Raw genomic sequence first — 26,432 nt, 5'->3', positions numbered from 1 at the left:
GCTTTCTAACTGTACTTTTCAATTTTTTCATATCTTTCACTTATCTACTTGATCCGACAAATTTTGAGATAGGTGTGTTAGTCTCACACTATGAGTAGAGTTATGGTTCCACATTTCTTCGTATTTGCTAGTTTTTGCTTTAATATTTAGAAGCTACGTTGTTGGGTACACAATGGTTCATGACAGTGATATCTTCTTGATAAATTATCTATATAATTTGCCTTGAATTATACTTTTTGTCTCTTTTCTTTTTATACATATTTGTCTTTTCTATCTTTACCCATCACTTCATTTTCTTTCTATTTCATTTTAGTTGTGTCTTTTACAAGTAGCATATATTTTGCTTTCGTTTTTACCCAAACTGAGAATCTTCTAATAGAAATATGTTACCAAAGTAGGACTGAATCATGTTTGAAAATATCCCTAATAATATCATCTTTTCTGTTTATTATTACGGTTGCTGCTTTTTACTTTGTTACCATTCCTGATTTTTTTCCAAATGGGGCAATTTATTTCCCTCTTCAGTGACACAGAAGTTCTGTAGCCTGTTTCTATGCTATTAACTTGAAATTTCTAACAAGCATATTTCAACCTACACTTATCTATCAATATTGCAAATGGAACAAACTCTATTATCCCCTAATAGGAAAGCTGCTTTAATACACTTTTACCTTCTTCACTTCCCGACCTCTCTGGTTTTGTTAAAATGATTTACAATTTCAGTTCTAGGTTATTTTTTAAACATTATTCCCCTTCTATTTAAAGAACCCCTCATTAACAACTGCTTTATACACACACCCACACTATCGATAATTATTCAGACAGATCAGTCTTACTGTTCCTTCCTCCATGAACAGCTTGCCATTTCTGGAATTATTTCATTATATTTAACTGCTATTTTTTTCATTTGGCTAACGTGCTTCTTTCGACTGCTGCCTTTTTCATAACTACGTACTCACTTTAGCAAAATATTATTCTCTCAAGGCTCAGTGAAAATATAAAGATTCTTTTCAGGTTAGTTTCTATTCTCTGCATCGACTCTGTTTCAGTGAAGGCCGACTGCTGTAAAGCTATGCCAGCCAATGGATATTTAAACTTAAATTAAGCAAACGTAAATAAAGTTTGAAATTCAGTTCCTGAGTCACACTAGCTATTATCAGGCCAAGATGCTATTACAACTCGTACTGAAAACACTGATGTCAGTCGCCCCGGACGCGAGGAAGAAGCAGAAGGCTTATGGGAGGGTCTGAGGAGCTGGAGCGAGAGGGGAGGCTCGGCAGACACCTGGGCCTGGTGCTCAGGCCCTACTCCGAGAGCTGATTCACTGACGTAGCATGCGGCCCAAGTACGGAAGGGCCTCCAACGTCCTCAAGCATAAGGCCGACTTCCGATCCTTCCCTGGCAAGAGAATCACACGCCCTCTGGACATGGATTGTGCAGATCAAGGGAGCAGTGACGACACGCCAGCCTGTGCAGGCTTACCTTACCCGTGCTTACCTGTATATCATCCATGGGCTGTGGGCAGTCCTCGTTCTCTGCACTATCACGGTAGGACCCCATCTCTGTATTCACCACCTCTCTGTTAGCCATCATCAGGACACTCATTGGTTCCCGTGGACGCACCTGTGAAGGTGCTGCCTCCTTTCCTACACTGGTCCCCTTCGGATTTCCAGTCACCTGTACTGTAGACACACCAATGTAAAGATCTTTGGGATTCCACTTTACTACAGGCTGAGATCCAGAGGCTTGGAATCCTGCAGTCTCTGGAGTGGGAGGGGAGAGTTCCCGGCTGTAGTCCCTCACTCCTTCACTGGGGCTGATTGTCTCAGGGACAGACTGCTTAGAACTAGGGCTCTGCTTCCTGATATTTGGCTGTTCCAGACTCAGTGCAGTGGAAAGCAGCTTCTCCTGCCTTGCCTGGAAGTACTCAGGGTTCAATTTATGCTTTTTGGGAGCTGGATAATCTTTGTGGCTCTCACTGCTGTAGTAATTAGAGGGTTCAGACCGAGGTCTTCTCAGCTCTGAAAAGTACAGTAGAAAGGGATAGTCAGGACAGGAGATAAAATTAGGAATCCTAAAGAATTAACACTTTCTCTATGCCTGAGAGACACAAAGTGCAAAGCCGGAACTCAAGACATGTCCCTAACATTGAAATATTCCCCAGAAGCATATACTGTATTCAGCTATTCCTCCTCCAAAATTTGTATTTCTTGTGCAGACATAGATTTTTTTTTTTTTTTTGCTACTTTCTGCATTTTTTTGGGGTGGTGGTGAGGGAGAAGGAGGGAAGCACTAGGCATTCTTACAGCTAAAAGGAAAATCAGAAACATAAAAAAACCCAAGCCCTTAAATGTCTGTGAGCATCCTATGGACTTCTCTAAGGGGAGGTGCATGAAAGCAAATGGGAAATCTGTCAATCTACTTGTGAATTTTTACCTGGATTGGTACTTGCAATAACCGTGACTCCTTTCGGTATTTCTGGAGAGTTGATGGCCTCACTGTGCCACTGGGTCATCCAGCTTTCTGTAGTAGGCTCTTCACCTGGAGGACAGTGGATTCTGGGGTTCTGCCCCAGCTGGGCCTGCTCATCCCTCTGCAGGTGCTCCAGACACTCCGCTAATTTCACATGACCCCTTGACCTGGCAATTCCCAAAGGCAGCCTTCCTAGAGAGTCGGGAATAGAGATGGCCCGACGGTCCCACTTGTACAGGACGACAGCAGCTTCTAAGTGCCCCAGGGCGCATGCCCACATCTAAAAAACAAGAAGACAGAGCAAGCTTCCTCAATACGAGTTTAAAATATGTTTTACTTGGCCACTGCTGCCAACTGATGAATTTTTCCTTGCTGGCAATGCCGACAGGGCCATAAAACATTACCATTACAACGTAAGTGATAAACGTCACACGAGGTCTGACAAGTAAGTTCGCGAACTTGTTGCACCGATGTTGCTAATCTTTTTTTTATAACAGAGGGATTATTCATTATGAATTTGTACCAAGTGGACAAACAGTAAACCAAGTTTATTACTTGGAAGTGCTGCAAAGGCTGTGTGAAAAAGTTAGACAAAAACGACCTGAACTTTTCGCCAACAATTCATGGCTCTGGCATCACGACAATGCACCAGCTCACACGGCACTGTCTGTGAGGGAGTTTTTAGCCAGTAAACAAATAACTGTATTGGAACACCCTCCCTACTCACCGGATCCGGCCCCCAATGACTTCTTTCTTTATCAAAAGATAAAGGAAATATTGAAAGGAAGACATTTTGATGACATTCAGGACATCAAGGGTAATGTGACGACAGCTCTGATGGCCATTCCAGAAAAAGAATTCCAACACTGCTTTGAAGGGTGGACTAGGCGCTGGCGTCGGTGCATAGCTTCCCAAGGGGAATACTTCAAAGGTGACCGTAGTGATAGTCAGCATTGAAGTATGCAGCTCTTTTTCTAGGATGAGTTCGTGAACTTCATTGTCTGACCACGTGCATGAATGAGGGAACCAGGCACACCCCTATGCCAGCCAAGGAAAACGGTCTGGGGATACATGAACCCACGCCTTACCAGAGGAGTACAGGAGAAGTGGTCCACATTCAAGGGGTCGACTTCCAGTTCCAGGTCAATGCTATCTGCGTGCTTCGTGCTGTAAGGGATGCGACGGCAATTACTGCACAATTAATCAGTGTGAAAGGAAATACCAGAAATGTCATAAAACCCCACCAAGAGGAACCCCAAAAGAGCATCTCACATCCCTGATGTGAAGAAACAGTCCTGAACTTCACAGGGTGGTGTGGACTCTCCGTTTCACTAGGAGCCCAGGGGAAATACAAGGCCCCCCATTCAGCAGGCGTCTCACTCAGTGTTTCCTGGGCAGACATTCATAAAATGCCCTTGGAAACTGTCCTCAGAGGCAGTTGCTCACAGGCTAGAATGCTCACTGGATGGCCAGACCCCTCCACCAAGGAAACGCGCACAAGGAAACTGCATGTCGATGAGTGACAATGACCACCCGCCTGCATGCCAGCCTTACCGCCATTTGATGAGGGTCTGGATTAGGGTGGCATAACCCTGGGCAGCAGCCAGGTGTAAGAGGGTCATCCCACGGAAAGTCTTCGAGTGGATCAAATGCTTGGACTTGGCCCAGCAGGCCCGGCTCATCATCTTCTCGCACACGACAACCACACGGCTCTCAAAGCAGCTGCCCAGCGTCCCAGGGCCGGCAGCACACTGCGGGGCGGGGGAAAAGCACACGTTATGACAGAGGGCCCGAGGCCCTCCCCCAAGCCGGCGTTCCGATGCAGGGGAAACAAGGGCTTCACGATTAGCAGCACCAAACTGAAAACGAAGAGACGTGGTGAAACCGAGAACTGGTCTACTCAGCTCGGCTCGGCAGCACGTGCCTGCCGGCGGGGCACGAGGTAATTTTCCGTAACTCCAGGACACTAGAGTCTATTACCGCTGACACTCTGATTATAGACTTCATGCTGCTCCATCTCAGGGATGCGTAGACTGCTTAAAGGAAATAAAGGTCCTCCTCGCCTCCCCATAGAGGTAAACCGTGCAGGTAGGAAACTTGTGAGAGCACAGCAGAGTAAACTTCCTAATGCTTCCCCGGGGGTACCTGGGCCTCTGACTCCCCTGCTGCTTCCGCAGGAGACTTAAGTCACTAATGGGGAGCTCTCTCCCTAAAGAAACACTTACAAATACCCAGTGATTCACTTGTGACAACACGGGTGGACCTGGAGGGCATTATGCTAAGTAAAATAAGTCAGACAGAAAAAAGACAAATAGCGTATGATCTCACTTAGACGTGGAAGCTAAGAAATAACAAACCTAAACTCACAGATACAGAGAAGGGATTAGCGGTTGCCAGAGGCGGGGGCTGAGCGGGTGAGTGAAATGGGGCCAAAAGGTACAAAAGAAATGAAGTCATGGGAATGCAGTGCACAGCACGGCGACTACAGTTACTACTGTACTGCATATTTGAAAGATGCTAGGAGTCGGTCTGCAAAGTTCTCATGAGGAACAAAAATCTGTAACCATGTGATGATGGATGATAACTAGACTTACTGTGGTGAGCATTTCACAATGTATACAAATATCGAATCGTTATGTTGTACACCTGGAACTAACATAAAGTTATATGTCAATTATATCTCAGTTAAAAAAAACTTTAAATCCAATAATAATTCAGTCTTTTATATAAAGTAAAACGGATACTGGGTAATGTATTAGAGATCTTGAAATGTAAATGCTGTTAATAATAATAGAGGCACACAGGAAAGACATTTACTTATTTTAACCACATGCTTTCTTCTCTTGATTCAGTTGTAAAGGAAGAAAAATAAAATCAAAGTTAGTAACGTCAACAGCTTATCTGAGTCTCTATGCGAGCACTTTTATGCTTAACACTCCTCCCAATTAAATGGCACTTTGAGCCTAATTCTTATCTCTGGTATTATTTTAAAAGTATTTTTCCAGTAACAAATACCATAAAATTCAATTACTGCAGAAACACTGTTGCTCCTCATTGTTTTGTTTTGTTTTTTAATCTGGAAAGAAATGCCTGCAAAAATAAAAGGGCAGATGACAGACATAATGTTATCGTCACTCGAGCTGTAAAAACATCTTAAAAAGCACAGCTGGTCCCAACCTGTGGTAGAATGACCTTGACTCAAAAGTCCAGCCAGAACCGCTCTATACACATCAAACACACACACTTGTGAGCATGTGCGAATCTCCGGGCAGTGAACAAAGAGGGAATTTTTTTGCATTCAACAAAAACGCCATCACATCAGGTGAACACAGATATTGACTGAGGCCGACTTAAATTGATGAACGAGTATTCGCCAGCAGTTACTATGGGATCAGATGATAATAGGCCAGTGGCCGAATGGTTGAGCTGTAGAATGACATTCAATTCCCTTCCCTTTACGCAATCTTTGTTGGTTAAAGGAAAAGGGTTTCATGGGAATCTCTTATTTTAGCCATGAGATACATTAATCAATGATTACTTCTTTGCTAAAACTTAGCAGGGTCAGGTGAAAAAGAAGCCTGTCTAAGCCTTAATGTTTTAAGACGTTCACAATGTGTGCCTTGTCTTTCCTTTTCCATTGATTTCTGAAGGCAGATTAGAAATAAGAAAATTCAAGGAAAACGGGGTTAATTTTGGGGTGTGGTAGACTATGCTTTGTTTTCATCTATTATTAAAAATATTACTAACACTTGATATTCACAAGGGTCATAAGCCTCTAGAAGTTCACTTACAAATGTAATATTAATAGTTCGAAGGAAATCATCATTCATCTTGAAGAGAAAATTAGTTGAGGTTTTTAGGCAACAACTTAGTAGTGGAGATAAGAAACACTATCGGTCTCTTTAAGTTTAATCTAGGGTCTCCTGAAAAAACAGTTTCTGCCTAGGAGACTTTCCCAAAATGAAGCTCCTAAATGAAATTCATATAAAGCCTTCGCGACTAGTGGGACTCTGCAACAACATTTGGTAATGTCCTTATGCTTAGCAATGTAACGCGCTCTTCATGGAATTTATGAAAAGGCACGTGTGTGAGATGATAGAAGGTACAATGCTTTGTGCAGAAAAATTACAGAGACAGTTTCTCTTGGTCCTTTACCGGCTGCTCAACTTGAGTTTATAAAAGGCTTATGAATCACTGAATTCAAGTATGTTTTATATTTCTACCGAAGACAGAGAGGGAATACAAAACACGACACGGATTCTAACTGGACTCTGAGCCCAGCAGATGTGAGTCACCATGTGGCCTCTGGTTTTTCATCGGATGCCCTCCTTCCCACGGCCGGGTTAACAGCAGTGGATTCCGAGACCAGTAACAACGATTTACCGCTTAGGGAGGTAAACCTTGGAGAAGCCCCACGTCCCAAGGCTCCTTTCACATCACACAGGTTTTAACACTTGCAAGCACAGTTCTGCCAGCCAGCGCTCCCTCAGACTTCTGCCTCATCCAGGGACGACACCGCACCGGACTGCCTCACCCGTCAGTAGCACGGGAAACAAGACGAAGGTGACTGTCAGCACAGACGTACCTGAGCTTGACCTCCTCCGTTCCCGCTCCCGTTGCCCCCTCCACTGCTGCCGCCTCCGCTGCCAGGTTTGTGCTGCTGGGACCCCGTCATCTCAGCCATTCTCCTCTCCATCTGCTCCAGGCGTTCTAGTATGGACATCCTGAACTGGTTATCTAGGGCAGAACAGGAAGAGTGAGGTTTGTTCTGGAAGAAGAGCAGTGAACACGTGGCCTTTCCAAGCCTGCAGGACCGGCATTCCCAAAGACTGTCATCAACTTGACCAAATCACAGCGGTCCCTCCAGGCCAGCTCTCTGGCTCGGCAGCGAGTCTCACACCTCCCACAAGCCTGGTGCACCTACACTCGCCCGAAGTTCTCAGCTAAACCAACAGAAAACCCCTTTCTGTCCGAGTCCTGGTGTCAGGTTCCTGGCACCCCGTATCACTGTCAAATTCCCCAAAGGAAACCTTGAAGAGCTCTGGTAGAGGGGCCCCAAGAGCAAACAAATGAAATGAATACAATTTAATTTAAATCAATGGAAGAAAGCACTCGCTGTGGGAAAGGATATACGAGATATAGATATATATTTTTAACATATTGTTATACCCAAACACCAGGGAAACAATGATTTTATTTCTTGATCCAGGCTCTCTCACCTTTGCAATTTATTTTAGGAATTGGATCATTCACTGCCTGAGACCCATACACACTTCTTTTCACACGTGACTGTCTTTTCAGAGACAAACACAAACAGGCGCTTCCGCCCTTTGTAAGAAAAACATCAGGACACGACTGCTGGAGCTTGAATTGTTACTCAAAGAGATTCTGTGATTCTGTCCCAGTTTACTACGGTAAGAAAATCTCTCTCCACTTCACGCGTATGCACACGTATGCATTCACACACGCATATTTGTTACGTGTAAAAACGGGAGCTGTGACCATTATTAAAATCATCAGCACCTATATTCATTCAACAGGTTTCAAAGCATGCTGTGCCCGCTATTAATCAGTGAACCGGTCAGAGAAGGCCTCTCTCTGCCCTAGGATGTGAAGCAAGCAGGACAATGTGATATGGAGTGATGGGTGGGGGTAGAATTTACGTAAGTCAGGAAAGGTGACACTTGAGTTTGACCAGAATGATGCGAAGGAGTCACACCTGCCAGGAGCTGGGGTGAGGTAAGGCATTCAAGGAGTGGAAGCCATGTGGCCGGCCCACGGCTGCGGGAGGCGGCAGACGGACGTGATGGGGGGGCACAGGGAGGGCAGGGGGAACAGTGCTAAGCACCCTGGCTCTTCACATCGTAGCCACATAACTCAGAACCAAACCCTTGGTGCCTCAGTGTCCTAGCTCTTAGAGGTGGTGGTAACTGTCCTGACCTCAGAGGGCTAAATGAATCAGTTTGTGAGGATTAAATGAATTAATACATGCTCAGCACATGGTAAGTTCCAGCCATCATCATCTTCAGACAAATGGATTAAAAGTCTCTGGAAATTGAGTGAACAGCTGTGACAACATATTTCTTTCTCGAATTGCTAACGGCGTAACTATTTTCAAAATACAGGCATCTGAATCATGTAAAGGAATAACCCGGAAAAGAAATATTTTACCAGCATTCCTTTCCATCCTGACCACACATCCCGCCCGACTCCAGTGAGTAAAGCTTACTGACTCTACATGAGGTAAAACAAATGGGATCTACATGACATAACTCTTATGGGATGCTTCCTACGTGCCAGTCACCACTTTCATCCCTTTACACGTTAACTCATTTACTCTTTGCGAGGATCATGTGAGGAAGTACTATTATCCCCATTTTACAGATGAGAAGACTGAGGCCTGAGGCAATAACTGATCCATCTGGCTCTTGGGCCTGGCACGGAACCACTACGTGATACGACAGGAAGGTAAAAAATTACAGAAGACGGTGTATCAGACGGTCTTACTCTAGGGAATATAACCTTCATCTTACAGTAAAAAGATAGTAGATACACTTGTTTCCCAGGAAAATTTTCAATACTGAATGTTGAATTGATTTCACTTTACTCAACCACAATGCAAGAGTAGGAAGATGGCTTTTCAAGAACTGATATTATTTTCTAATAAGCTATTTCCAGGAACAACACAAAAAGCAAAATCCTCCCTCTTTAAAAGTGAAAGATAACGTCTTTGTTCCAGTTTCACACACATGGGTAGAGATGACAAACCTTCAGCACTTGCTGCTAGGTCCCCAGTGGGAAGTAACCCTGAATGAATATGCACGGGATGGCCTTGTCATGCTGCGACCACCCATGGCAGACACAAAATGACTTCAGAGGTGACACTAGACTCCTTCCTCCATGCTGTATTAGAAATGCAAATTGACCAAATGCAGGACTCCCCCAACTGGATGGTAGTTGTCCTTTGTGACACTCTGATCGGCTGTCCCTGTTCATTCCTAACTGTGTTATCTGACAGCCATTCCTCTGTGAAGCTACGCAGAGACTCACGCCTCCCACTGAGGTGGGTCAAGCCTCTGTAGCCATCTACTGGTTATTTCCTCTGCGGCACCTATTAAATGAATGTTCAGAACCCATTTCACTTGGTTCAGAGCACTACTTGCACTGGCTTGGAGCTGGTGGCCAACATTAACATGGCACATCACGCAAATGGGCAGAAGCGTACAGAGAGGGCTGCCCAGCTGTGGTCAGCCTCCAGGTTGCACTGCAGGCGTGCCTGCCCGGCCATCTGTCCCTGTGGGAGGTGGCTTTGTTCTGGCAGTGCTGCAGTGCGCTGCAGTGCAGTTGGCATGTCATCCACACCCATCCCCCGGCCAAGTGAGGCCACTGCGGAGACAGACCCTCTGACATCACGGGGCCAGGCGCCGCCCACGGCATCTCCAAGTCAGAACACAGTCCCCACGACTGTCTGCCACCGAGGTTACTGGCTTTTGTCCCGGGCTGTATGTCCAGCCCCACCCCCAGCTGACTGTGCCGTGAGCTCTCTGACGTCGTCAGTAAGCTGCTCTCAGTAGCACTTTATGAAGCTACTCAGAAGCAATTATTTGCCTCTTAACAAAATTATATCATGCATGTCTGAGCCTCTCAACTCCAAAGGGGGAAGGGAGTGATAATTAGTATCAGGAATGATCTCAAATGGAAATGAATGAGCTGCACCCGGGAGAGTGCAGGTCTGCTGCGCTGACCAAGAACCTGAGACTGTGATCACACTCCGTCCTCTGAGCAGGGCCCGGCCACCCCTGTCTGCAGGGCTTATCAGACGGAGAACACGACCGTCTTCACGTTTCCATTACTGGCGAGTCAAAAGCAGCAACTCTGTGCTTGTTTTGGTTTGACAGCTTTATTACGACAATTAAAACATTACTGCAAAATACTTGGCTACTTTAGAGCTATATATCACCGGTACCTGTCTTGTATACTGTAGGTGACTACGGGGTAGAGGGAACACAATTTCTTAGAAACAAACAAACAAAAAATTGTTTTCTGATAACATCAGTCAAAAAAGTACATTTAAAGATTCATTTATTCATGCACAAATATTTATTGAGCACCTACTATGTACCAAGCACTGGGGGGCGGGGGGTGCCTTGAACATTAGTGAAGATATCCCTGCCTCAACTGTTGGCCAACAAATAATTTCTGGGCCTGAATGAGCCTAAATCTTTAAACTAACATGCTGGGGTACAGGGAGAGAAAACGAATAATGTGCAGATCTAGGGGTGACAAATCTGGCCGCATTCGCACCCATGATGCTTCAAACCAAGCCAATGGTGACTCAGCTTTGAGGGCTCCCGAGCCCCATGTGCTCAGGACAGTGTGACTGAAGCTACCGAGCGGCCCCATCGTGAGAACGAGACGGCACAGAGCCAGCCAAGAACGCGCGTTTCCATGAGCACATGAGCCTCGGGAGGGCCCAGCACACACAGCGGCCGCCCTAGCTCCAGCTCCCACCTGGTAGGTAGCTCCTGGCTTTCAGTTCTTGTCTGGGAGTGTTAGGTTATATCCTCCTCACCAAAAGAACAAGTCACTGCTTGGACAAAAACGCTCTCCAGCTTTTCACCTCCCCCTCCCCCCATAAGTCCTGTGATAAGCCCCGGCTCTAGAGGCTGGGCACGGCGAGGTATGAACACGGATGCCCTCCCGCAGTCGGACCTCTGGGTCTGCGTCTGGGCACCCCACTGTGGCAGAGCCTCTCCACGTGTGCTCCGCCCGGCTGGTCCCCTCTGCAGGCAGCATGCCGCCTGGATCGGAGGCTTGTGTTCACCCCAAGGGCTCTCAGACCCGAGTGGTCACCAGGATCACCTACTGGCATCTTAAAACAGACCCGTGCGCCCTACCTAGTCCTGGGATTTTATTCTCTTTCAGTTTTGTATTTAGTAGGTCTGGGGAAGGCCCAGAAGTTGCATTTCTAACAAGTTCTCAGGTGATGCTGAGCTTCCGGTCTGGGGCCACGTTTAAAGAACTGCTGTGCTAAGAGCCAGCCTCCTTCCACAAGAACGCATCTTCTGTCCACCCAGGTGCTTGCTGAAGAAGGACCCAAGGACCACCTGCTCAGGCAGAAGCACAGGCTCCCACCCCACACATACATGTGAAGGCAACGCCAGGTCCAGCCACACGCACTGGGTCCGCAGTACTGGGCTGTACCTTACTTCTCAAGTGCCCGGCCAGTTCAGACCTGACAGTACCTGAAAGCGGCTTAAAACCCACCCACCTGCGCTGCTCTCTGCACCCAGTCAGCACTAACCTACCACCCCCATCACGTTACCTCTCTATCGCCGCCTTCTTCTCTCAGCTGACTAAACGGGGTGTCTTCCCAGCTGTCTGTCCCTGCCTCGTGCTTTTCTCTAAAGCAGACTATTTCCTTGTGCAGCTCCAGGGAACGGAGGGCTGCCAACAGCCACGCAGCCATTCTCTCCCACCACATTCAAGACACACGCACCCACGCACCTGCACCCCAGACAAAAAGTAAATAATTCTGATGGCTTTGCAGCAACAGTCTGGCTCATGATTCATTCAAAGCCTCTTCACGGGCCTCGTCTACCCGCACCTGCATTGGCCAAAGCAACGTCTTTACACTGGGCAGCCGTGATCTATACAAGTGGAAAGAACACTGGAGCGGAGCTGAGAGCTCCAGGTTGTCACTGTGTGACTCTGGAAAAATAATGACCCTTTGCCCTTCAACTTTCCCATCTGTAAAATGGGGATATTACTATTTCCCTTCTTGTCGTGAGGATCAAATAAACTAGCATGTGAAACCTCTTTACGTGGTAAGGCCCTCAGAAGTCTGAGCTATTATTAGACTGGATCCTTTTAACCAGCCACACCTACGGGGGCATTTAAAAAACAGTTGAACATTTCAGGAATAATTTTAGATTTACTGATGAGCTGCAGGTAGTAGAGTTCCCACATACCCTTCAGCCAGTTTTCTCTAATATTAACATCTGACACAACCGTGGTGCATTTGTCAAAACTCAGAAATGAACATTGATCTATCCCTCATTAACTATAGACTTGAATTCGATTGCACCATTAGAACTGAATTAGAATCAATGTACTTGTTCAGGTCCAGGAGCCAATCAAAAATACCACGTTGCATCTCAGTGTTAAATTTCCTGCCTGCTCTGATCTGTGACAGTATGTCACTATTTCCTTCTTTTTCATACTTTAACCGTGTTGAATACAGGTCAGGTACTTTGTAGATGGCCCTCAACTTAAGTTGGCCTGGTGTTTTCTAACGATTAGACTGGAGCCATGAGCTTTTAAGAGGAAGATCCCAGAGGGGAAGTGCCCTCTATCGTATCAGGGGGCACAGGGTGACGCACTGCTGATGTTGACCTTGATCACGTGGTGACGGCAGCGTCTGCTAGGTGGCTCGATGCCCGTTACTCTTCTTCTCTTCCCACACTCTGTTCTTTGGGAGCAAGGCACCAAGTCTAGCCCACACTCAGAGGTTAGGGAATCCAGCCCCCCTTCATGGATGGGGGAGCACCCACTTCTCTTATGTGGAGTGCTCCCATGAGGAAGACTTGTCCTCTCTTTACTTGTTTGGTCAATCATTTACTTATGTCAATATGAACTCATGTACATGTATTTTACACCTTGGGTCATAATACTGTCAGTTTACTGCTCGAAGTAGCCCAGCTCTGGTTACGGGGAGCCCCGCTCTGGTTACGGGGAGCTCTTTCAGGCTGGCGCCTGTGTCCCTTTGATATACCTGCAGTCCTCTTCCTTTTTTTCTGAACCCTTCCTTACTTTCTGGCATCATAAGATGTTCTAGGTTTATCTTTTATTCTCCCTGTCCAGTCCTAGATTCAGCAATTTCTTTAAGGAGTCCTGGTTCCTTTTATTGGAGAATGGCATTTAGAAACCAAGACCTGGGTGCTGGATGTGCTCATTGCTGTTTTTTGGGGCTTTTTTTCCGGGGGGGGGGGGGCACAGTCACTGCTTCTAGGCCTTCTCAGTGGACAGAGCAAAGAAGTGTATGTGAGTAAGTAACCCGTGCACGCACACGTATCTATAGTCATTTATCTAACTGTACACATATTAAAACAAGCACGCGTCCATACTCCCGTCTCCGACTGGAACAGCTCTGCAGTGTTCATCCTGGCCGTCCAGGGGGCATATGCTCATAATCCCGGAATAGCTCTGAGTATTATGAAGATCAGGAAGAAGATGAAAAAACATTTCCAGCCAATCACTGGCCCAAGAGGCAATGGACGGTGAGCTGTGGCCTCACATCCCTTTTCTTTTGCTGGGTTCACCCTGTCCAGCCTTTCCTTGAGAGCAGTTATGTCAAGTGTCACAAAGCACAGAGCCCTCCTGGGTCATCTTTGCATCTCTCTTTAACAGGGATTCCTAACCCTCAAAGGGACTCATTGTTAAATGTCCCAAATTAATATTTACCTAAAACATTTTAAATGTTTGAGCGATACCAGAGTTTTAAAAGCAGAGAAAACTTCATGAAGTCAGACACCCACATCATGTTCTAAGTTTAGAAAGCCCGGGATTTGCATCTGTAAAAGTGGAGAATCCCAAGTATTTGGGCATCTGACGTAAGAAAATGTCTCCATCGGGAAACCAACTATGTGCGAGCCAGATGTCACAGGTTCTCAGCACTCAGCTGCCCCTACTTTTCCTCTAGATTATAAACAACTCACTTTAAATCTTGAAGCCTAATTAACATTCATGAGTGTATTGCGCAATGCAATACAATGTAGTGTCTGACATTCTATCAGATAAGGGTGTTTTAAAAACCATAAATCCCTCCCCTATGACCTAGAAAACAAAATTGAAACGCTTTGGTGTGGCATGCGATACTGTTTACAAACGGTCTCCGACTCCTTTTTAGGGGTTTTCTTATCACTCACTGTTCTCCAAATCCACCAGGAACTTGACAAACCTTTGAGCCTATGGTGGTAATGGCCAACCTTTCCCCATATCCACCTGGAGAATTTCTTATTCTTCGGAGGGTCAAACATCCCTCCGGTTTTAGGATTAATATCTGCTGCTGAGTATCTACAGTAGGCTAGACATTCTACATGTATTATTTCTAATCCTCAAAATAACTCTGAAAGATTTTCCTCTTCATTTTACAGGAGCAAACTTGAGGCTCAGAAAATGTGTTCCTTACCCACCGTCACCCTGCTTGTAAGTATCAAGGCAGGGATCAGACAGACCTGTGTTCCTCCTAGTGTGCCCGGGAAACCCTGTCCTGTTCTGTGTCCTAATGGGACTTAGCAAACGAATGTATAGTTATTTTCTGCCACATGTCATTTCCACTGGAACGAACTGTTTGAAAGCAGGGACTCTGTTTTGTATCCCTGGCACCCGCTACGGAGTGGGTGCTCAGCCAATGGAGTAAAAACAAAGAAATATGATTTTCTAAGTTAAGCTGCTTCTGGAAGCCAATTTATTGATGAGGTCATCTAAACATGGGGTAAAGGCTCTGAGTGACCTGCGCTCTCCCCAGTGGACACCGGGGGTACCACCAGCGACCACTTTTATCACTGATTCCAGGCGTGGGGGGAGTGGGGAGAGGGGACAAACTGATCAAACCCAGCGAAGTTGATCTGAAAGTATGTGAGAAGCTCTATCAGAAGCTGGCTGCCATTTCCTTTGGCCTCAGGTAAGGAGATTACGTAACCACAGGGTGTTGGAGCAAGAGTGGCAGAAAAGTGGAGGGATAGCTGCCTTTTCCACAGACACGAACGGGAATCCCACAGCATGATCACTCTGCTTTCTCCACAGAGCTTCACCTCAAAAATCTGGGTCCGTGCTGTTCAGAGAGTCCCACTTTTCCCCGGTGAAATATTTGGCACATTTGGCTGGCAGCACACCTTCGTGAGAGAGGAGTGCCTATAATTAGTTACAAAAGTGCTTAACAAGTTGGTCGGGTCCGGTAGTTGTACAAACATGAAATTTTTACCGTGTTGAACGAAAGACACATTTTCCTAGAACAGGGCTCGGAAAGTCTGCATGGATTCGGATGCCTGAAAACTGGCTAAAGAATAATATCTGCGAACACCAGAACTTGTTCTTACAATGGCTCGAGTGGAGTCACCTCTGGTCTTGTTGCCAGAGCAGAAGAAGAAGTTTTGCCTTGGCAGGTAAATGAATGAAGGAGCGATCATCAAATACCATCTGCTATTTTAAAACGCGTTATTTGTAGCTCAAGTGCACATGTGCCCTCCTGTTGCTATTTGGACAGGAGTGAGAGGCCATCTCTCATTCCATTTACAGCCCTTGGCTGCGCTGGCAGAAGGAGCTGATGAAGCAAAAGGGGGCATGACTTGAACTATTTCTGTAGAGAACTGTAATTGCTGCTCAGGAAGTCTCCTAAATTTTTTAGGAAGCTCAGAAAGACAGGGAAAATGAAGTCACTTAATTCCTTCCCAGAATAAATGGGGCCGCTGGAGTGCACCAAGCTGCTCCTGCCCAGCTAGCCATTTATGATGTCCCAGTGCAGAGGAAACGGTAAGGGCCGGACGGAGATCAGGCACAGGCTGTACCACTCTGATTTTCCAAAGCAATGGCTAAATTTAGCCTTAGGAAAAATCGCCATATGCCACTTCGTAAAAACTCCCCAACTCTACGTACCCAAACCCTAGAAATGGAAATTAACAATTCTTCTTGGACTTTCTTCCTTGGCAGTGCTTTGGGATTTCATATTTCTTCTCCTTGGTCTGTGTTTTGCACTTTTCTTAGACACGCCAGGAACAATCGTTTAGGATGCTGCCAGAACAACTAATGGCGATTAGGAGACAAAATGTGACAACAAGGCCAGCGCAGCAAATGGACAGTTATTTCTCCCTTGAAATCTTTCAGGACTAGAGCTTGAGGTGTCTGAGGGCAAAAATGTCAAACCCATTCTCCCAGGACACACAGGCTTCCTCAAGGAGTTCAATGGCATCAGGACACGGCACTGAGCACAGAAGAGCACCCCAAATCATGCGGGAGCAACTTCACATCAATGAGGCGGCAAACCCAACGGGAATAAATGGAAGCAAAAGCGCAGCTGATCACGCGAGAGCAAAGGACGTCACGGGCTGTGACACAGTCACACCCACCTTTACGTAAGTCTACGAGAGCAAGCATTTTCAGTTGGCTAACTTTTCAGAGAGCACCAAAGTGGGGGGACACTGCCTCCACAGTTCCAGTACTCAGTGAAAATAAGAAGTATTATGAGCACGAACAGAGACATTCTAAAGTACTCAGTAACCTGTACAGAAGACTGAGGAACACGTATTACCAATGACGACGAATGCGGGAATGAGACGTGGAGACGAACAACAATCTCACCCGGACACGAAGATGTGACAGTGGAATGACATTTAAATGCGTAAAGGAAAACAGAAGATGAAAATCCTGAACCCTGAAGAACTGAAACCGCACAGACTGGAACTACAAAAGGCACAGGAATTGTCAGGAGGCGAGACTACATTAATTAACCACCAGCAAGTTGGTCTGTGGTGGCCAGCTGTAACAGAAAAACCACTTAAAATCCTTCGGGAAGAACCATGGAGAATCAGGGCCAGGCAGATTCATTCTGCAAACGTCTGCTGAACACCCGCTGCAGAGACACCACTGCTTTGCACGCGTGCCACAGCTCTGGGATGTGACGACGACCAAGACAACGGAAGCTGTGGTGGCCGGCAGGGATCCAACAGCCAAGGAAGACGTGAGCCTTTATTTCCAGAACCTCAGTTTAACACAAAGGTAAAGAGATACCCTGAGAGCCCGCCCTGTGAGGCCAGCAGCCGTGTTTGTTCCGTTCCCAGTTACACTCCTGAGGCCCGGCAGAATGCCCGACACATGGCAGGCCCTCAATCAATATTTATTGAGTAAGTGACTTAATTTCATCTGCTTGAAACATAAAGACTGAATTTCAAGGAGGCCCAGGTAAAGCATATGCAGAACAAGAGATCTGTTTCCATTAGTCATTTCTACGAAGTGCTTTTCTCCAGCCACGTTGTTAAAAGCAGTCCTTCCCTTCCACCACGGCCATCTCTTACCTAATCCTATCAAATGTATCAGGGACTAGGCATTTGAAAACAAACAAACAAACAAAACAGTCAAATTGAGACTGGTGTAGAACTCTTTCATTTGGTAGTTTTCACCTTGGAAAAAGTATGCTAGGACCAGGGTAGGGCGGAGACAATGGGAAAACTCAGTAAGAGAAAACTGCTGGTAACGTGTTACATGGTACCTGGGGAAAGGACGTTAAAAAAAGAGAGAGATAAAAAAACACCGCTGTTTCTAGCTAATACTCCTAAATCATAATGGATGTATTTGCCCTGAGTTCCTAGCAGTTTTCAACATCTGACTGAAAACCCATGCGTTCAGGCTGCTAGTTGGAAGGGGCCCTCACTAGCTGTTTCCAGCTCATTCTCCGTACATTACTGACAGACCTGCTGTTGGCAGTGCTTTGCTGTCAGAGCTAACTGTAGGGGTACCATCTGTATACACATTCCCAACTGTCTTGCTAACTCGTGAGAGAGCTAAAGTCCAAGATGTTTCAAAATATGTATTTTTTTTAAACAGTGGATTCTACAGAGGCTGTGGTTCTAGAACTCAAAAATTCATTAACGACAATCGTATTTTTTCACACTGTCGTAAGATTTTGAAAAAAATCTGGAATAAATATAAGGTGAGGTCCTTTCCAAATGAATACGTTGGAATGCATATATTTAAAAAAGAAATCGCTGTATTACTTTAAAACACTGGATATCTTATAAAGTAGGTCTCAATAGATAATCTGATTTAACACTATTTTACGATTTATCATTGGCCTTTCTGATAACAAAGAATAAACATGTTTAAAAATCTAACTTATACCACTTTAAACATTTTGCGCAGGGATAATTCTCTAAGAGAACCACCAGTTCTGGAAAGTTCTTAACCATTAAACTCCTTCTGGTAGTGTCATGATGCCTGCGAGGGCCATTTTGTGTCCTGGCCGCACATGCCACACGAGAACACCCCAAGGGCTGCCCTCCTGTGTCTGTACGCGACTCTCTTCCACATTTTGAGTTCGGAGGCCATAAGCTGCAGACTACTTCTTCCACTAGCATTCTACCCCTCGGCCAGAACAAGCTTCAAATGTGTGCAAATCCCAAATGAGTGAGGCCTGAATGGAGTGTTCAAACATCCCTTGGATTAGGTGGCAACGCTAAAAACTTACAATGCTTTTCACTAAATGGGGATGCAGCCTGGTATCACACAGCTGTGGGGCTGTCCTGTCTTGCCATCCTCGTGCAAGGCCCCAGATCGGGCTTCTTTAGTTGTGCCACTCGGAGGGTCGTTGTTCTAAGGTTCAGGGAGCAGGTAAATAATGGAACAAAAGATCAATAACCAACTCAAAGGGCAGTGGGCGCCAACCACGTCCGCATCCATCGCAACTCCCTAACACATCCCCGCGGGCTCCTTTTAGCCCCTCTTCTCAGTTTCCAGACTCCCCTTCCCTGTCCCAATTCCCGCCTCCTCAACCTCGTTATTTCCCTCCCTGCCCTCACTTAACTGGTAACAATCCGGGCTCCAGGTATGTCTGTTTGAGGTGGCTGCTAAAACTACTTATGATTAATAACAGATTAGGTAAGAGCAAGATTTGCGAAAAGAGTAAAATAAAGCTCAGGTAAAGCTGTTATACAGAAAAAAACACACCCTAAATTCTCCAAAACGGTTCATTGTGAGTCCCAAATTTGACCGAACTTCGCAAACAAAGCAAAAAGGGAGGCGGTCAGTTTCAGGATCACTGCCTGTCGCTTTGGATAGCCTGGCTCTTCTCGGTACTAAGATCTGAAAGAAATCTCTCCCACAGATCCCAATAAGACACTGATATTACAGAATTCAGCATCCCTGCACTACTGGGTTTCAGATGACTGTTTACTACCATTTAGTATTAAAGAACACCAAAGCGGCATTCCATAAAAGTAATTCAACAAAGGTCCAACGTGGTCCAGCTTCAGAGCTCTCCGATGATTTGGTGTAAATCGAGGGTAAATGAGAGTATTTGGAGGAATACACAGTTATTTACTGCTTGCTCACTGTCCAATATTTTATGATCCTGATATTTTTAAAATCTAAAAGTAGGCGAGTTGTTTTAGAAGGAAAAGCTTTCTATATTTAGTGGGTTTCTGAGTTGTTTTCTCTTCTGCACGTCAGTGGCCCTCATTTTTAAAAAATCTTTACTGCAATGAAATAACATGTTTTCTTTTTCATTGTTTAGGAATAAATATATCTGGAGTTCAGCAATAAGAAAACACCCTGCACAGGTAATTTCTTTCCACAATTCTTCATGGACAGAGAGCAGCTGCCAGTTTTTAAATCCATTTGACAATAAACACAACAACCGAGTGTCTAGTCAGCCCTGTTGGTGGTCACCACTTGGCCCTGTCAATGTCTCTGAGTGACGATGGCCCATTGCCTACTGAGGACTAGCCATCCCTATGCAGACATAAAACACACAGACGAGAACAACTGAAGAGAAACTGGACCTGGACCTCCCTAGTTGGCAAAGGACTCAGAACAATGACTCTTACCCTTTATGTTCATGGGTTCTTTGACAGCAATGAAAGCTGCGAATTCTTTCCCAGCAAAATATGTACACAAACCAGTTTACATTCAATTTCAGGGGAGGCCCATGAAGGCCCATGGATTTCAGGCTCAGGACCATTCTGTGGGGATGGTCTCCTGAAACGTTTCCTAAACTGTGTACCATAGCACATTTTTCCTGAGACGTTGCTCAGGAGACCGTAAGAACAAAAAGCTGTATCCAAGATGTTTTGGAAATACTGGGTGAAACACAACTAAATATGTTTGTTTCTTTAATGTAAGACTTTTCTGAACCGATATATGCTCATGTACACTCTGTAACTTGCTCGTACAGAGCCAATGGTAGGTGTGTTTCCAAAACTTATCTGAACGTGTGTGTGTGTGTGTGTGTGTGTGTGTTCCTATAAGCATTTCCTGTAACTAATGCCCCCACAGAAGAGTTTAGGAACTAAAATGAGTCCTAAAGAACAGCGTGACACAGACAGTCTCTGAGTGACGAAATTCCTGGTCCACTCTCCTCATTGTCGTCTTCATGGAGTGGCTTGGGTACCACTCCAACCTACCACAGACCCCAGCTGACGGTGAATGTCACCCAGGGACTACTATGGGAAACGGCTGGACCCAACATCTCTTCCTACCATCTCTTTTCTTCCGTCTCAGTCTCTCCTTCTGTCAATTCCACTTCAGACAACCACCTCTTCAACCAATATTCTCTGTCCCGTTCCATTGTTCTAACTCAAGATATCTCAGAAGGATTTCCCTCACTCTCTTTTCTTTGTTGCACTTGAGAATAAAGATAAGGTTGCAATTATAATTGATAGTAAGAATGTTAGGGTTGCTATCAAGAAACATAAATTACTCTTCTGGGTTTCGTCGTTTAAAAAGTTAGAGACCTAGACTCTGTAATTTCAAAGCACCACTTTGATTTCTACCCTATGAATTAAGAATCTTCACCAAGAAGTTTTCATTTACTGAAGTTATTTTATGTATACATTTATTTGTATTCAAGCAACATCATTTAATATGCAAATTGAAGTTCGCAATTTCCTTTGTTTTGTAACATAAATGTGTGCTATACCTTTATATATTATGCGGTTCTATATGATAGTTTTGTAGAATATAGGCGATATCTGCGTATGCACATTATTTTAATTATTTTTCTCCTGCAAATACAGAGTATCTATTGTGGGTTCAAAAAGGTTTCTGCTCTCAGGCCAGCCTGGGAACCCACCTACCATTTGTTGCACTGTTGATCTCGGAAATATTCAATTGACCTATAAGCTTTTAGAACATCATCAGTTTTAGGCTGGCACTTCCTACTTCTTACGTTATTAGATAAAACATCTTTCATACACACACAAAAAAGCCAGGGGCATTGATTCTGGCTAGAGTAGAATGAATGGTTTCTTTTACTAGAAAAGACAAATGGATATTTAAATAAATTCTCTGTGATTAATCCAAACCACAGTGTGTAATATTAAGGACTTGAATCCTGTGTTTTGAAAGTGGTCCTAGGAATTGTTAGTCAGCGCTCGCTGAAAGGCTCACTCATGGTTTTGGTGTCTCCTCATTTTAAGTGGGACCCCCCAGAATAAAGTCATGGAGCAAGCCTCATTACGAGTTTCTGCAGTGTCAGACGAATGGTGCTTTCTTTGGGAATATGACCGTCAAGGGTGAAGACTAAAAAGGACCAGGGCCTGCCTAGCAGCCCCTCTCTCTCCCTGGCCAGGGTACCTTGCTGCTCCTTCGGGAGCTACTGTTGCCTAGCTCAGTTCAGGTGGTACTGACCTGGATGCTTGGCTCCAGGCCAGGCCTTGCTAATGCGAGCACTACCTCTTCTTATTCAAGCGGCTGGGCACATGAGTCAAGCTGGCCTAATAAGAACAGGACATTTCCTGGAACTACTGGAAAAGAAGTGCTGTTTTCCCAGAGATATTTGCTAAATTGCTACAATATTGGCCGGGAGCTTTGAGTGGGCCATCTTGCTACAACTTCGGGAAGCCCTGTCTGAGAATCAAATCAATACGAAGGGGAGGAGAACCAAGAGAGGGAAAGCCAGCTTCCTAATGACATGCCTTAAGCATCTGGAACCAGCTGTGCCTGAAGAGAACTCCAAAACTGGACTTCATAATAAGTCAACAAATTCCCTTTTTTTACATAAGTCAGTCTGCGTTTGAGTTCTGTTACTTACAGCTAAAAGAGGGGTCTAAGGTAAATCTAATAACTGAAATGTGGATCCTTCTCCTAAATATTGTGAAAGTTGTGCTTCTACTTACAATAAAAAATACTCAATATTATTAAATATACCTTAGTAGTACACAAATATCATTAGAATTTCTCTACAAAACATGGGATAAACTACGGCGGAAATAAGCTGCCATGCTCATTTCAAACATTTGATTACCTAAAGAAATCAGAAAAACAGTAAAATGTATACTGGGCTCCAGCCTAGCTGAAGGAGACCATCTGTTGTTTAGTTATATACGTAGGCAAGTATCTTAACCCATTCAGGCCTTAGGTTACTGCCAAATCGAATGTCGTAACAACAGGCATCCCACAGGAAAGAATCACCACTGGACACTGGGATTTAAAGAGAATTTAGGACTTACCTGGTCCATGGGCTTTCAACAATCTTCGACTGTGGCCCACAGAGAAAAGTAGAGCCCAGTATACAAAAACTTCCAAAATTGACACTTAACTTTACTATGTGCAACGCATTCTGATTTTAAAAACTGATAATGTTGATCACTAAATTGATTTCCTGAACCACTAATAGGTTTAGAAACCAGGTAAGGCACCGAGACTCAGAGATGTAGGCGACTTACCTGAAGTTTCTCATTTAGTTAGTGGTAGAGCGGAAAGAAAACCCTAGTACTCAGCCGACTGTAGTAAAGCAGACAGCTGTTACTGATACACATTCCGAGACACCAAGCTTCTGGCCAATCAATCTTAAGGTAATTAGGGACATGATTCAGGTGTCAGACCTTGCTGTTTCACCCTGGTCCAGGCCAAGACTTTTCGAGCCACTTTAAGACCACTTCAGTAAAAACCCAAATCCACCAGGGACCTTGAACTGACCTGAACCGGAGAGCCTGCGGAGTTTGCCTAAGTTACTGAATGCATGAAGTAGGATCCAAGGCAGGTTTTAGGCTTGGAGAGACTCATGATAGTCTTCTCCCTCTACCCAGGGAGTGACACCATGCACGTTATCTTTTTGTCAACTAATGGTATTCACGAACTCCAACTCCAAGATTTTATTACACTACACAGCAGGACGGGAAGGTACAGCTTAGGTGTCACCCTGGCCCGCAGAGCCACAAATCCAATCTGGGAGGTGAGGGGAAAGGCTTCATTAACGAGGTAAGATTTGAGTTCGGCTCAGAGATTAAGGCGGTAGGAGTCAGAACAGAGTTCGTGGCATCGGTAAACAAACTAGCCTGACTGCAATAGAGGGTTTATGCTGAGCAGTTTTTAGGGACAGGGGAAGGCTGGCTAAGAGATTTGGAGGGTGGCGAAAGTCACATAGAAGAAGAAAAGTAAAATAAATACGCAGAGAGACTAACTGGTAACCTGGGTAGTTGACAAATGTGAATTTAATATATTTGGAGAAACTTATTTCCATTATTTGCATCATTTTCCACATTACAAAAATGTTGCATAAGTTTAGCATCAGCAGCTTAACTCCTATAAACATTTACCCTGGTTAGATTCCTTCCCTATTTTGCTTTCCTCAAATTAACATTTAATTATTAATTATAATTTGCTTAATGACTGACATATTGGGTGCTTAAAATGTGTTGCTTGATCTTTCTGTGTGTCATGTGTCTAAAGTTATGATCTATTTTCAATGCTTAAAAGACAACATAAAATTAAGCACATTATAGGTACCAGGATGTACTTTCGAAACTAAAATTTCAGTTAGTACATCAGAGGAACTTGACTGAAATAAACCATCAAGCAAGATTATACCGGCATTGCCTACCCCCTGCCCCCAACATTTAAAAAAAAAGCCACTTGTATTTATTTACACAGAACCACACCATGAGCCACGGGGCTAGTCGGCTTAGGGGGCGGAGAGTAATTATTTCCGGATGGTAAAGGCATCTCCTTGTCTGCCTGCTGTGTGCTATCCCAAATCTAGGCATGTCAGAGAACAGCATGGTCATGTGACTTCAGGGCACTGCATTCGGAAGGGGGTTCGCCCAGCACGGATGAGCTCCACGGTCATACGCTCCAATATCCTCATGACAGGAGGTGATGACACGCATTTGTGGCACGAGCAGGCCCCCACACATGTCCTGAATGTTAAATATGATTAATGCTAAATGTGGTCTCCAACGCAATTCAAGGCATCGCATCTAGACTTCTCCCATCATCAGTTAAAATAAGTTGATGGCTGTCAGAACTTACGTGGAAGATGGCAAAATTCACTGCATGTCACGTGTGAGAAAGACAAAATTAAACGAGCGCTGCTCCTCCTGCAATTGCCAGAGTTGATGGCCTGCCTCTAGAAAGTGTGCAAGGTTTGACAGACTCAGTGCCATTTACTAACTTCGTGAGCCCCTCATTTCACTTTCCTTTTGCCTAATCCTTCATTTCATCTTTTTATCTTGTTTCACTATGTAATATGTATCTCTGTAGGCTCCCTTAACTCACTTTTTGGGAAAAAAAAAGGTGAAGTGTACACGAATCAACTACATCATGTGTGGGTGCCAAAAGCTTTTTGGCAAAGGAATATGTAAGTGAAATAAGCTCCCAAGTACTCGGCGTAGGTACTGTGCTGAGATGTCACGGCTGATACTTAACAATGAAGACTTGGCAGGACTGAGTCCCTTTTGAAAAGATCAATTGACTACAAAAATTCAGCCACTTTAAGTTAGAAAAAGCAAAGCCCTTTGAGTGTGAGAACACATAGCAGGCACATGAAGAACAGCTGGGAAAGGGGTGGAGAAGTGTACACTGCTAAGAAAGAATACCGGCTTCCAGAAACCACTGCACTAGCTAACGAACTGTGCCAAGTTAAACAAAATGGTCTTTAGTAACCTTTCTGGGTGATGCCCCAAGCTGCGTTTCAAACAAACGTATTAATTTTTCCTTAAACATTTGAAAAAGGCAGCCTACAAGCACAGTTCTGCAACGTCGGGAGTTCACGAGAGCGATGAGCAAAACGTCAGAACAATTGTGATGCTTCCCAAAGGAAACTCTACATCCCCCAGATGCAGCTGAGCCCTGGAGACTTAGCAGCAATAGGAGCTTCACATCTTTCACTCGGCAACTCCCACTGTCAACTAATTCTTTCACGTCACTATCTTTCTCGCCTGAAGTCTCAGTTCCACCTGCTCTCCGTGTACAACAGCCCACCATGAATGTACTGTAGCAGTGACAGCTGCTATTACACACAGGAAGGCTGACAGAGGCCTGAATAGGGGACCATGTCTGTGAGTGTGTATCATGAAAGCGGAAGAGTTGATAAAAACCCTTAAACAATACAATGTTGTTATTAACTACTGTATTAAATATTGTGTTTCCACTTAGATTATTTGGAATATAATTAATCACGATGACGGAATCGAGGTCCCTTAGGAATTTGCAGCAGTCCTCTGCTAGTTTTCATTACTAAGCTAAATTTATTTGAGAAATGCGCATCCTGTAAGTAAATGCTATTTTCTAGAACGTTAAGCATTATTACTCCCTAAATTAAATACAAAGAAAAAGAGAAACATAAACTTATTGGCTATTGTCTAATTCTGGTCTTATAACATTTTCCTATAAACACACCACGCAAAGTGCTACTGCTTAATATATTTCTCTTTGTCAGATTCTCCCAGGCAATCGTTCCTCTATATGACACAGATTCTTTAAGCAGCAAGAGAAAATGACTCCTTTATATACAGCCAGACATTTTACCATATATGACAAAATTTGTCAGGAGCACAAATTTAAAGTTTCAGGTTTTGACCTCAATGGCGAAAAGAAATAGAAAGCATTCACCCAAATACACAAGGCACTTCTGTAATTACCTGTGAGACTATCTCATGTTTACAGAATCTGCTTTGCTAATCAGACACTTCAGGTTAGCCAATAGAAATCATCCAAGCAATGGTGGACAAAATATAAAACAGACTTTAAAACTGTCATCATTCCCTGGTGAAACAATTGCTTAAGATAATTTGCAAGAGGATGAGAGTTTGGGAAATTTGTTTTGCTGCCTAATTTGTAGAAAAATTTGTTTTGATGCCTGTAGAAATCTATGTAGATGGAAAAAGTCTCAAACACTGAACACCAGCAGGGCTGCCTCTAACGTTGTGCAATACCTAGGAAACCAAATCACGAGATCCTATAAATGCAAG

The 26,432-nt window shown here is 44.6% G+C and overlaps 1 protein-coding gene across 21 annotated transcripts in view; it reads right to left on the bottom strand.

Annotated features, from left to right (window-relative positions):
• CAMTA1 (calmodulin binding transcription activator 1) overlaps nt 1-26,432 on the bottom strand; it is an 814,545-nt gene that overhangs the window by 21,518 nt on the left and 766,595 nt on the right. For 13 of the 21 annotated variants that reach the window (XM_074334115.2, XM_074334121.2, XM_074334118.2 and 10 more), the window contains 5 exons: nt 7,058-7,209; nt 4,027-4,223; nt 3,561-3,639; nt 2,437-2,752; nt 1,498-2,021 (listed from right to left, as the gene is read on the bottom strand). In XM_074334115.2, the coding sequence (XP_074190216.2) occupies nt 1,498-2,021; nt 2,437-2,752; nt 3,561-3,639; nt 4,027-4,223; nt 7,058-7,209 (1,268 nt within the window). The remainder of the gene's footprint in view (nt 1-1,497; nt 2,022-2,436; nt 2,753-3,560; nt 3,640-4,026; nt 4,224-7,057; nt 7,210-26,432) is intronic. The other 8 variants (XM_074334131.2, XM_088790093.1, XM_088790094.1 and 5 more) reach the window with 1 other exon arrangement.

Source organism: Rhinolophus sinicus, chromosome 14 (genome assembly GCF_057876585.1).
Source record: "Rhinolophus sinicus isolate RSI-liver-muscle chromosome 14, RSI-T2T, whole genome shotgun sequence".
Lineage (NCBI taxonomy): Eukaryota > Metazoa > Chordata > Mammalia > Chiroptera > Rhinolophidae > Rhinolophus > Rhinolophus sinicus.
This window is presented reverse-complemented; position numbering and strand designations above follow the sequence as displayed.